Here is a 9,881-nt window from a genome sequence, read left to right on the forward strand (position 1 = left end):
GCGCCGTAGTCAATCAGCACAGCACATGGTGGATCCCCTGATCCCTCCAGCCAGTCCCCCAAAGCTGCCTATGACAAGGGAGAAATCCTATCAGTGGAGGAAGAAGTTGCTCCCCTACCTCAACCCCACCACAGCCTCCTCAGGGGACTTTCCTCCACCCACCCTGTTCCCAGCATCCTCTCCTCCTAGGAGGAGGTGCCATAGCAAAGGCATACGGGCCTACAGGACAGAGATCCTGTAAGGGAGTGACTTTCTCCCCTTACTTCTGGAGAACTTTCTTGTCTGGTACCTGGAGGTTTCGGGGGATGAGTTCCAAAGTAGCCAGAGGTGAGGAGTGTGAAGCCCAGCCAATTCCCAGGGCAGCTCAACGCCTCGCAATCGGAGCAGGTAGGATCAGCCACTGGGAAGAGAGGGCAGGGCTAGAACCCAAGATTCTGCCACCCCCAGCCTTTATCCCCACACACCCTAACCTCTTCAGCCTTTCCTCCCAGCTGGGATGAAGTGAAAGCCCAGAAGTTCCCTAGCAAGGCTTTCTGAACTAAAACCTAGGATCATGGGCCCGCAGTGAGCCTGAATGTTTGAAACTGGGGCCGTGCTAGAAAATACAGCACAGGCTGGGCACGGTGGCTCACGCCTGTAATCCCAGCACTTTAGAAGGCAGAGGCGGGCTGATTGCTTGAGTCTAGGAGTTTGAGACCAGCCTGTGCCACATAGTGAGACCTCATTTCTAAAAAATAAATACACAAATAAATAATAAGGAAAAAAACCAAACAGTACGTGTAGGGACCAATCCTATGGGGACTGCGCCCTCTGTGAGTTGTGGACAGGAGGCAGCTTCCAGGCGAGAGGATGAGGCAGCTGTGGGAGAAAGCCCCGTGTGAGTCAGTGCGGGGAGGAAGCCACACTTAAGACGGGACTGAGTTCTGGAGACCTGGTCCTAGCTGTTTTTCCCTGTGTGACGTTGGGGAAGCTGCTTAACCGAGCCAGGCATTGCTTGGACTGGGGGACTTCAGTCCTTGTGGAGATTAAGTAACATCACACCCTCTGGGACCTCAGAATGTGACACAGGGGCTGGGTGGACTGAGGTAGCCCTGTGGACTCCCGCCTCACCGCCAGGGTCACAGCCGTACCTTGTGCCAGGTTCTGGAGCTCCTGTCTTGGCCAGAGGAGGTGAGGGTGTGGCTGCTGCTCACCCAGCTCCACCCAGTTGCTATGACTGTAGAAATCCTGGTCCAGAGGACAGGAGAAGGGGAATGAGGCACTAGTCTGACCTTTCTCACCATCCCCAGCACTAATATGCTACTCCTTTGAGTTCCCCACCTGGAAAGTCCCCTCCTACTCCCACTACTCCCACCAGACACCCCAAGTCCCCTCCACCGCCCCCTCTCCATGCTCAGAGCAGAGCTTTGCCCGGGTGGAAACTGTCCCAGCATCTCTTCCCAGCTCAGAGTCTAACCCAAGGCCTCTCTGGGCCTGCAGGGTCCTGCAGCATGTGCTGCTCCCTCAGCTCTCTGACCTCACAGCCTTCCTCTCTCACCCTCACTTCCCTCCAGCCACAGTGCCCTCCTTGCTGTTCCTACAGGAAGCACTGCCAGCTTGGAGGTGGGGAACTGGGACACAACCTCGGGGCACCACGTGCCAGTGCCCACCCCTTCCAGAGTGGAGAAGGCATGATCAAGAAGGCACCATAGGATGCTCTCTATCCCGGACATGAAGACCCCTCTGACCATCAACCCAACCCTGTTCTCACCTGCAGGGCATGAAGTGCAGCCCCGAGGCGCTGGCGAGCCAGGGTGTGGTCAAGGGCTCTGGTTGCCACCAGGGTCTCCCGCAGAGCCCCTACCAGTTGCGCGCGTCCCTGATCCAGTCGCTCAGCATCAAAGTGCAGGTCGGGGTCATTCCTGGAAGTTGGCAGGAAGTCCTGGGCCGCATTGGCACGAGACACCTCACCTAAGGCTGCTCGGAACCGCCGAGAAGGAGAACCAGGTCCAAAGTAGGCGGCAAAGAGGTCATCGGCAAGGAGTGTTCGACCCTGGGGAGAATAGCGGAGGACGGGGCTCCAGGGAGGCCCCTTGGATTGACTTTTGCCCACCTTATCTCAGCAACTGACACTCAAGACTGGGTATGAGGGTCCTGAGCCCCACAAAGGAGGGGGACTCCTAATTTCAGGACCAAGACTACTGGGGATTGTTGCTGCAGGGGTGGGGCCATGGGTGTCTCTTCTCTTGGCAACCAGAGCCCTCACGGAGTAGAGGCCCCAGGAATTGGGGACTCTGGCAAGGGTGTGACAGGACCCTGGGATGCTCACCAGGAAGTCCTCAAGACGAAGAGGGGGGCGGCCTGGGGGTGGCCGCTCCAGGAAGAGCTGCAGGGTGACGTTGAGTGCTGCCTCCTCAGTTAGGTCTTGGTGGGTGATGGAGCCAGGGGCAGCCAGCAGGCTCCAGATGTTGGGGAAGAAGGCAGATGTGGGGGGCAGCAGCAGCTGCAGCAGAAGCAACACTGAGGGGCCCGGGTGGGACTGGGGCACTTCCGTGGGGAGCATGGCTGAGACATGGACCTGGGAGACAGAAGGCTCTCAAGGGAGGAGGAAGCAGCTGCGATTCCAGGGCAGGCCGGCTCTGCGGGTCTCCATGGGCACCTGCTTTACCTCAAAAGTCGCGTCTGCTGCAGCCTGGCTTCCCCACCCTCTCTGTCACCCAGACAACCTGAGGGCCTCATCTGACCATTAGGGACATACACAGCTGCCAGGAGAGGGGTCCAGGGTTCCTCCCCCAGGCCCCCCTCCCCAGTCCCTGGCTGAGTTCCCAGCCCTGCTGCAGAAACACTCCCCATGCACAGGAAGCCTGAGTCCTCTCAGGCCCTCCCCTACCTGGTTGCTGGGTCTCCTAGGAAGGGCTGGCCCGGGCACGACGTCACAGGGCACTTAGGTCAGAGTTATAATTAACCGAGGCCCAGTAGAGGGGGAGGAAGGCCCCCACAGGGTGGGGGAGGACAGGCAACCCCCCTGGCCCCTTTGCTCATGCCTGCCCAAGGCCACAGGCAGCAGCCCATGCCAGGGCGGGCCTCCCTTGGCCGCAGTGCGGAGGTGAATGAAAGCTGGGGAGGAGGAAGGGAGTGAGCAGCGTGACTCAGGCCTGGCACAGTGCCAGGGACAGACCCAGACAGACCTGCCCCTCTGCCCTCCAGAACCAGGGCCTCACTCTCACCCTGCAACCCCCAGGGATTCAGGCACCCAGCCCCTCTGCTCCCCTCTCTGCCCCCACCACAGATGACAAGAGGATTTTGTGGGAAAATATTTTATTGCTGCCATCCCCATGGTGAGCTGCTGGGGGTGAGCGGGGAAGCTAGGTGGTGGATCACAGCATCTTCTGGAATAGGGCGATGGCCTCATCCACCTTCCTGAGCTCTGCTTCCGTCTGTTGGAGCTGGAGTGGAACCAGGGGATGGGTGAGGACCCACGTCCAAGCGAAGAGACCCCCAGACACCCAGGACAACAAAGTTGGAAAGATGAGCGAGGACCATGGAAGGTCAGTAGCTCGGAGGAGGCGTGAACCTGGCTGGCCTGGCTCCCCACCCATTTCCGCCAGCACCCCCACCCCCACCTCCACCAGCACCTCTTGGGTCTTGCCTTTTTCCACAGAGTGGTCAGTCCCCAAGAACAAAGGAACCTCAGAGCCTACATGCTCCCCACACAGTGTCCCCACGTAAGCAGGAGAGCACAGGGTCCCAGGCCAATCACTTCATTTGTCAGATGACGATAATATTACCCCTCCCAGGGCTCTTGGGAGAACCAGGTGAGATGAACCAGGTCCACTCAAGGCTCTCTAGCTCTTGGCCTCCGTGACTGATTTTCTCCATGTCTGTGCAGCTTACTCTACTACTCCTCTCTGGCAGAACCCAGGAGGCAGGGGACAAACGAGACTGGCCGTCCAGGGTCAGCTCGGTAGGCTTGAAAGTGGTGGGAGGTCCAGGGCTCCCGACTACACGTGGACCCCAAGCCTAGCCTCAGGCATGCGGGTTTCCACATTTCAGGCAGCTGGGTGGGGTATGAAGGGTCTGATTGGGAGATAGGATGCCTGCTTCTAGGTCAGCCTCCATCTCCGACCTGTTGTGTGACCCTGGGCTGTGCCCAGCCCCCAGCTGCTCCCCATGTGTAAGGGAAGGGCATTCTATGGTCCCTGCTCCAAGCGCCTGGGCTCCATGTTTCCCAGTGGATTCCCCAGGTTTGGGTACAGAGTCCAGCTTCCAGACCAGGAAGTTTTGGTTTGGATTTTGGGTTTTTTTTTGGATGCTTTTTTTTTTTTTTTTTTTTTTGAGAGAGAGGGTCTTCTCTCTCTCTCTGTTGTCCAGGCTGGAGTGCAGTGGCATGATCTCGGCTCACTGCAGCCTTGACCTCCCAGGCTCAAGCAATCTGCCCACCTCAGCCCCCCGAGTAGCTGGGACCCCAGGTGTGTGCCACTGTGGCCAGCTAATTTTTCTATATTTGTTGTAGAGATGGGATCTCACCATGTTGGCTGCTCTCAAACCCCTGGGCTCAAGTGATCCACCCACCTCGGCCTCCCAAAGTTCTGGGATTACAGGTGTGAGGCACTGAACCAGGCTGTTTTGTTTTGTAAGGTTAGTGGGAATGGAGAAGGAACAAAGAAATCTGTAGCTGGTTACGATCAATTAGTCGTCAACACCACTGTACTCGGACCAGCCCAGACCAGGGTTTTGACGGAGGAAGTGGATGGTGTGGGAAATGCCCACTCACGCCACACACCTTGGCTTCATCTGCCTCCTGGACTTCGAGGGGCACCTTGACAGGGTAGCCTGAGGCGGCACGGCGTTCCCGCAGACGCTGGGCCTGCCGCTGTGCCTCAACTCGCTTGGCTTGCAGCTTGCCCAGCTCCCGCGCAGGGTCCACCAGCCCCTGCAGCTGCAGGTGGATGGAGCAGCGATCAGAGGCCAGAGCCACAGCGCAACCCTGCGGGGCGGGAGCCCCCAGGGCCAGAACAGCCACCACACCTGCGCTGGACAGCGCCTGCACGTAGCCCGACACAGCCGATGCCAGGGCGCCCGTGGCCTCATCCGCCACTTCCAGGAAGCCTGCCAGAGAGGGAGAAAGGTGAGGCCTAGCTCCATGGAGACAGGAAACCAAGCAGTCACTGCTGGACACTGGGTCGCAGAGTGGGCTGAGGGTACAGTGGGATGGGGTGGACATGGGGGCGTGAGGCTCACAGTCAGGCCGGATCCGGGTGAGGTTGTAGTCAGCCCGCAGGGACCGCACAGCTCGCGTGATGCTTAGCGCCAGCTCAAGGGCAGCTTCTGCCTCAGGGTCCTTCCAGGAGCACTGTGGGGTGGAGGAGGGGGTGAGGGGGCCTGGAGCGCAGGTCAGACTCCCCTCTCCAGGCCATGCCATACCTCTGAGGGCTCTGGGTAGGGGGTGACACAGAGGCTAGGGGGAGCTTGCGGCATCCTCCGGGGCAGCCTCTGGAACAGCTCCTCCGTCACGAAGGGCATGAAGGGCGAGAGCAGCCGCAGGCCAACGTCCAGGCAGGTGTACAGGGTCTGGCGGGCACACTCGGCTGCCACCTGGTCTACCCCATTCAGTACAGGTTTCAGGCACTCCTAGGGGACGAGAGGTACAGGGCTCACGGCTGGAGGTCTAGCCTTGAGCCCTCACTGTGCATGTGAGGACTGGGAAGGGGATGGGTTGGCTTAGGTCTCAAGGCCAACTCTGGCAAAACTGAGCCCAGGGCTTTGCTGCCCGCCCGCCCCCCACCATCCCCTGCCCTGCTCTGCTCCTTCTCACCAAGTAGACATCACAGAGCTCATAGAGCCAGAAGCTGTACTGGGCAGTGGTGGCGGCCGGGAAGTCGTAGGCCTGGAAGCCTTGATTGCTGAGCCTCACAGCCTCTGTCAGGCGGCTGCGGATCCAGCGGTCCACCAGGCTTTCATGGCCTCCGGGCTTGGGAAGAGAGGGTGTATCAGCCAGCGGGCCAGGGGAGGGTGACAGAACCCCAGGGGGGCAGGAGTCATGGGCAAATCTTCACCCAGAGTCTGATGAGTCCAAAGCAACCACCTATGTGCCAGGATCTGGGAAGAAGTGACAGGCCCCAGCCCCCAGTGCCCTGGGCTTTCCCTTTAACTGTCCGTCTCTGTGTCTATCTGTCCCCCGGCAACATGGAGACCACTCTGGACAGGGGTGCAGCCTGTGTGGGCCCTGCTCAGTGATTCCTGTGCCCAGCCTTTGCTGCCCACCAGGCCCTCACCTGGGAGGTAGGTGAGGGCACAAAACCCTTCCCAAGGCCACGAAGGGCAAACTTGGTGGCATTCCAGAGCTTGTTGCAGAAGTGGCGGTAACCCAGTATCCGGTTCACATCCAGGTTGATGTCACGACCTGGGTCGGGGGTAAGACGTGAGTCCTCATCATCCTCTTCCCAGCCCATGCCCACCAGAGGCTCAGGGTGGAGAAGAGGGATGGACCTCACAGAAGGAGGGAGTGGCTGGGAGGGCAGCTTTGGGGGCCATACCCTGGGATGTGTAGGCACATAATCCAAACCGGAGAGCATCGGTGCCACACTCGGGAATCCCCGCTGGGAAGTCAGCTTTCTACAGGGAAGAGGCAGAGGCAGGAGTGTCCTCAGCCAGCCCCATCCACGCTGTGCTCCTGCTCAGCCCAGCCCAACCCTCCACACCTGCCCTTCTTTGGCCTTCTCCACCTCGCTGGGATCCAGGTTGCTGTTCAGTAGCTGGTCGTGGAGGCCCTGAGGGTGGAGTGGGAGCAGTCAGGTGGCTGTGGCCACAGCCCCACAGCCCTTCCTGGCTGGCCCAGCACCCAGCCCACCTGCAGGGAGACTCCATAGATGACGTCCAGGGGATCGATGACATTGCCTAGAGACTTGCTCATCTTCCGGCCGTGAGCATCTCGCACGATGGCGTGGAGGTAGACCTGAAGAGCAGGTGGGCAGGCCCGTGAGACTCAGTCCTCTCCTTCCCCGGCCTCAGTGCCCCGACCAGGACTGTGTCTGGTCTACCCCACTGTGAACCTCACGTCCCACTGAATGTCCCCAAGAGTTCGTTCAGTGCCTTTATGTGAATCAGAAGCACTCCCTCCTCTGGGAAGACGAAGCCCTGGGCACAGGGATCACTGAGCAGGGCCCAGGCTGGATTTCAACCCCCCACCAGCCCCTGGGTCAGGCCTGCCTACAGCTAACTCCATGCCCCAGCCACGCGGGGCCTGTGCTGCAGAACAGGACAGCAGGAGAGGAGGCTGGGGGTGATGGGAGGGTCTCGGCTGTCTCCGCACCTCTCTAAAGGGCAGCTTGCCCGTGAGCTTCAGGCCCAGCATGACCATCCGGGCCACCCAGAAGAAGAGGATGTCGTGACCGGTCTCCAGCAGTGTCCCAGGGTAGAACACACTCAGGTCTTCTGACTGAGGGCAGACCAGGGTGTGAAGAGGAGCCAACACCCACCCTCCAGTCCCCTGTCCCGCCAAGCCCTGGCCCAGGAACACACCTGGTTGGGCCAGCCAAAAATGGATAAGGGGAAGAGGCCGGAGGAGAACCAGGTATCCAATACATCCTCATCTGAGAGAGGCCAAAGGTCAGAGGTCAGAGGGAATGGAGCTCTGCCCCCAACAACTCTCTCCAAACCCTCAAAGCCCCTCCTTGCCTTGCTGGAGACTGATCTTGTCAGGGGACACTCTGAACTCCTTGGCTGCCTTCTCCCGGGCCTCCGCCTCGTTGCGTCCACTCACCCAGTACCGCCCGTCAGGGTCCTGCCGCAGGTGCAGTGATTACCCAAGGGGGTGTGTCTGCTTCTGGCTCATCCTGCCCCTCCCCCCACCAAGGACCCAATAAACACACTGCTCCCCCAGGGTGTCCCAGCAGCTAACTCTGGCCGTCTGCTCACCTCCCCAGGGGGCACCGCTGGGTCACTGACAGTGACAAAGTAGGCTGGGATGCGATGGCCCCACCACAGCTGCCTGGAAATGCACCACTCCCTGCAAATGTCGGGGAGGGGAAATCAGGGAGGGCCTGGTGGAGCCTGGCCCGAGCTCTGCTCAGCCCTTGGCAAGCCCCTCCCACACTGAGGGCCCTACACACCGGATGTTGTCCATCCAGGCATGCCATGTGCGCTGATGGGCCTCAGGCAGGATGCGAAGGTCGCCCCGAGTCACAGCGGCGCTGGCAGCCTGGGCCATCTCCCCGCAGCGAACGTACCACTGCGGCCGCAGCAGAGGCTCTACCACGTCCTTCGACCGGCTGTGGGTACGCATAGGTGAGAAGGCCAGGCGGTAAAACCCTAAGGAGCCCTCCACTTTCCTCCCCTCTCAGGCCCCCACCCTCACTTGCAAAGTGGCACCACCATGGGGTTGTCCTCAACGCCACGGAACAGTCCCTGATCCTTCAGCGCCACCAGCACCGCTTTCCTGGCCTCAAACCTAGGCAGGCCCTGGGTAGGAACGAGGCCTCATCATGGCGATGCCCAGCCACCCCTCCATCTCCCTGACCCGGGCACTCATGCTCCAGGCAGCCTCACCAGGAAAGGCGGAGGCACGTTGATGAGGGCCCCCCGGGAGTCCATGATGCTGATGGCCTCCAGCCCATGCCGCTGCCCAACTTCATAGTCGTTTTGGTCATGTGCGGGGGTGATCTTCACAGCACCTGGGTGTACATGGGGATGCCTGGGTCATGAGGGACTCCATGGAGTTCCTTCCTACACTCACTTCTTTTGCAGAAGGATGTAGCTCCAAGACCACTCCTGGCCCCCACTTGTCTAATGCAGTCCCTTGAGAACCACCCCAAGCTCTGCCTATTTGGCTGAAGCTTATTTTCTTTTTCTCTGAGAGAAGACGGAGAGCTAGGGTGCAGCTCCAGTCTTTTCCTGTCCCCATAGGACCAGCCCCTTGCCTACCTGTGCCAAAATCCATGTCCACAAATTCATCGAAGACAATGGGAAGGCTCCGAGACAGGAATGGGTGGATCACGTTCTTCCCCTTCAGGTGCTGGGGGTGGAAAAAGATACCAAAAAAGCATGAAGTGGGGCCAGACGCCGTGATTCCCACCTGTAATCCCAGAATTTTGGGAGGCTGAGGCAGGCAGATCACTTGAGGCCGGGAGTTGGAGACCAGCCTGGCCAACATGGTGAAACCTTGTCTCTACTAAAAATACAAAAAAAAACAAAAAAAAAATTAGCCAGGTGTGGTGACGCATGCCTGTAATCTCAGCTACTCAAGAGGCTGAGGCATGAGTACTGCTTGAAACCCGGGAGGTGGAGGTTGCAATAAGCCAAGATGGCACCACTGCACTCTAGCCTGAGCGAGAGAGACCCTCTCTCAAAAAAAAAAAAAAAAAAAGAACAAAGAGGAGGCTCCTGCCAAACAGGATAGCAAAAGTTCTAATTGTTAAAATAAATTACTAAATAGAAACAAAATAGTGCCTGGAAACAGATACAAGCAAATTTAGTATTTGTGAAAGGTGGCACTTCCTATCAGTAAAGTAAGGATAAACTATTCAAAATATTTGTTTGGAACAACTAGCTAATTATTTGGAAAAAATCTTCCCCTTATCAATAGTCACAAAAAGAAACTTTAGATAGATTAAAGAATTCAAGTGGCTCAAACCTATAACCCCAACACTTTGGGAGGCCAAGGTGGGAGGATTGCTTGAGCCCAGGAGTTGCAGACTAGCCTGGGCAACATAGTGAGACCTAGTCTCTGAAAAAAAAAAAAAAAAAAAAAAAAAAAAGGCATGGTGGCGTGCACCTTTGTTCCCAGCTGAGAGCCTCTGTCTCAAAAATAAAGAAATAAATAAATAAGCCGGGCGCGGTGGCTCACTCCTGTAATCCCAGCACTTTGGGAGGCCGAGGCGGGCGGATCACGAGGTCAGGAGATC

General features: G+C 58.4%; 2 protein-coding genes across 3 annotated transcripts in view; both read right to left on the reverse strand.

The window, feature by feature from the left end:
- The window catches only part of VWA7 (von Willebrand factor A domain containing 7), a 13,694-nt gene extending 10,601 nt beyond the window's left edge, over positions 1 to 3,093 (reverse strand). Inside the window, exons 1-5 of the mRNA XM_012000563.1 lie at positions 2,870 to 3,093; positions 2,309 to 2,557; positions 1,751 to 2,032; positions 1,131 to 1,227; positions 290 to 400 (exon numbers count right to left, since the gene is read on the reverse strand). Coding sequence (XP_011855953.1) covers positions 290 to 400; positions 1,131 to 1,227; positions 1,751 to 2,032; positions 2,309 to 2,542 — 724 coding nt within the window. The 5' untranslated portion in view covers positions 2,543 to 2,557; positions 2,870 to 3,093. The remainder of the gene's footprint in view (positions 1 to 289; positions 401 to 1,130; positions 1,228 to 1,750; positions 2,033 to 2,308; positions 2,558 to 2,869) is intronic.
- Positions 3,094 to 3,280: 187 nt separating this feature from the next.
- The window catches only part of VARS (valyl-tRNA synthetase), an 18,999-nt gene continuing 12,398 nt past the window's right edge, over positions 3,281 to 9,881 (reverse strand). For both annotated transcript variants that reach the window (XM_012000544.1, XM_012000543.1), the window contains exons 14-30: positions 8,902 to 8,992; positions 8,527 to 8,651; positions 8,336 to 8,439; positions 8,091 to 8,249; positions 7,897 to 7,987; positions 7,657 to 7,762; positions 7,501 to 7,571; positions 7,292 to 7,417; positions 6,830 to 6,934; positions 6,681 to 6,749; positions 6,516 to 6,594; positions 6,255 to 6,382; positions 5,795 to 5,950; positions 5,404 to 5,610; positions 5,221 to 5,332; positions 4,763 to 5,088; positions 3,281 to 3,425 (exon numbers count right to left, since the gene is read on the reverse strand). In XM_012000544.1, the coding sequence (XP_011855934.1) occupies positions 3,357 to 3,425; positions 4,763 to 5,088; positions 5,221 to 5,332; positions 5,404 to 5,610; positions 5,795 to 5,950; positions 6,255 to 6,382; positions 6,516 to 6,594; positions 6,681 to 6,749; positions 6,830 to 6,934; positions 7,292 to 7,417; positions 7,501 to 7,571; positions 7,657 to 7,762; positions 7,897 to 7,987; positions 8,091 to 8,249; positions 8,336 to 8,439; positions 8,527 to 8,651; positions 8,902 to 8,992 (2,124 nt within the window). In that variant the 3' untranslated portion in view covers positions 3,281 to 3,356. The remainder of the gene's footprint in view (positions 3,426 to 4,762; positions 5,089 to 5,220; positions 5,333 to 5,403; positions 5,611 to 5,794; positions 5,951 to 6,254; positions 6,383 to 6,515; positions 6,595 to 6,680; positions 6,750 to 6,829; positions 6,935 to 7,291; positions 7,418 to 7,500; positions 7,572 to 7,656; positions 7,763 to 7,896; positions 7,988 to 8,090; positions 8,250 to 8,335; positions 8,440 to 8,526; positions 8,652 to 8,901; positions 8,993 to 9,881) is intronic.

This window comes from Mandrillus leucophaeus, unplaced genomic scaffold (assembly GCF_000951045.1).
Source record: "Mandrillus leucophaeus isolate KB7577 unplaced genomic scaffold, Mleu.le_1.0 Scaffold630, whole genome shotgun sequence".
Lineage (NCBI taxonomy): Eukaryota > Metazoa > Chordata > Mammalia > Primates > Cercopithecidae > Mandrillus > Mandrillus leucophaeus.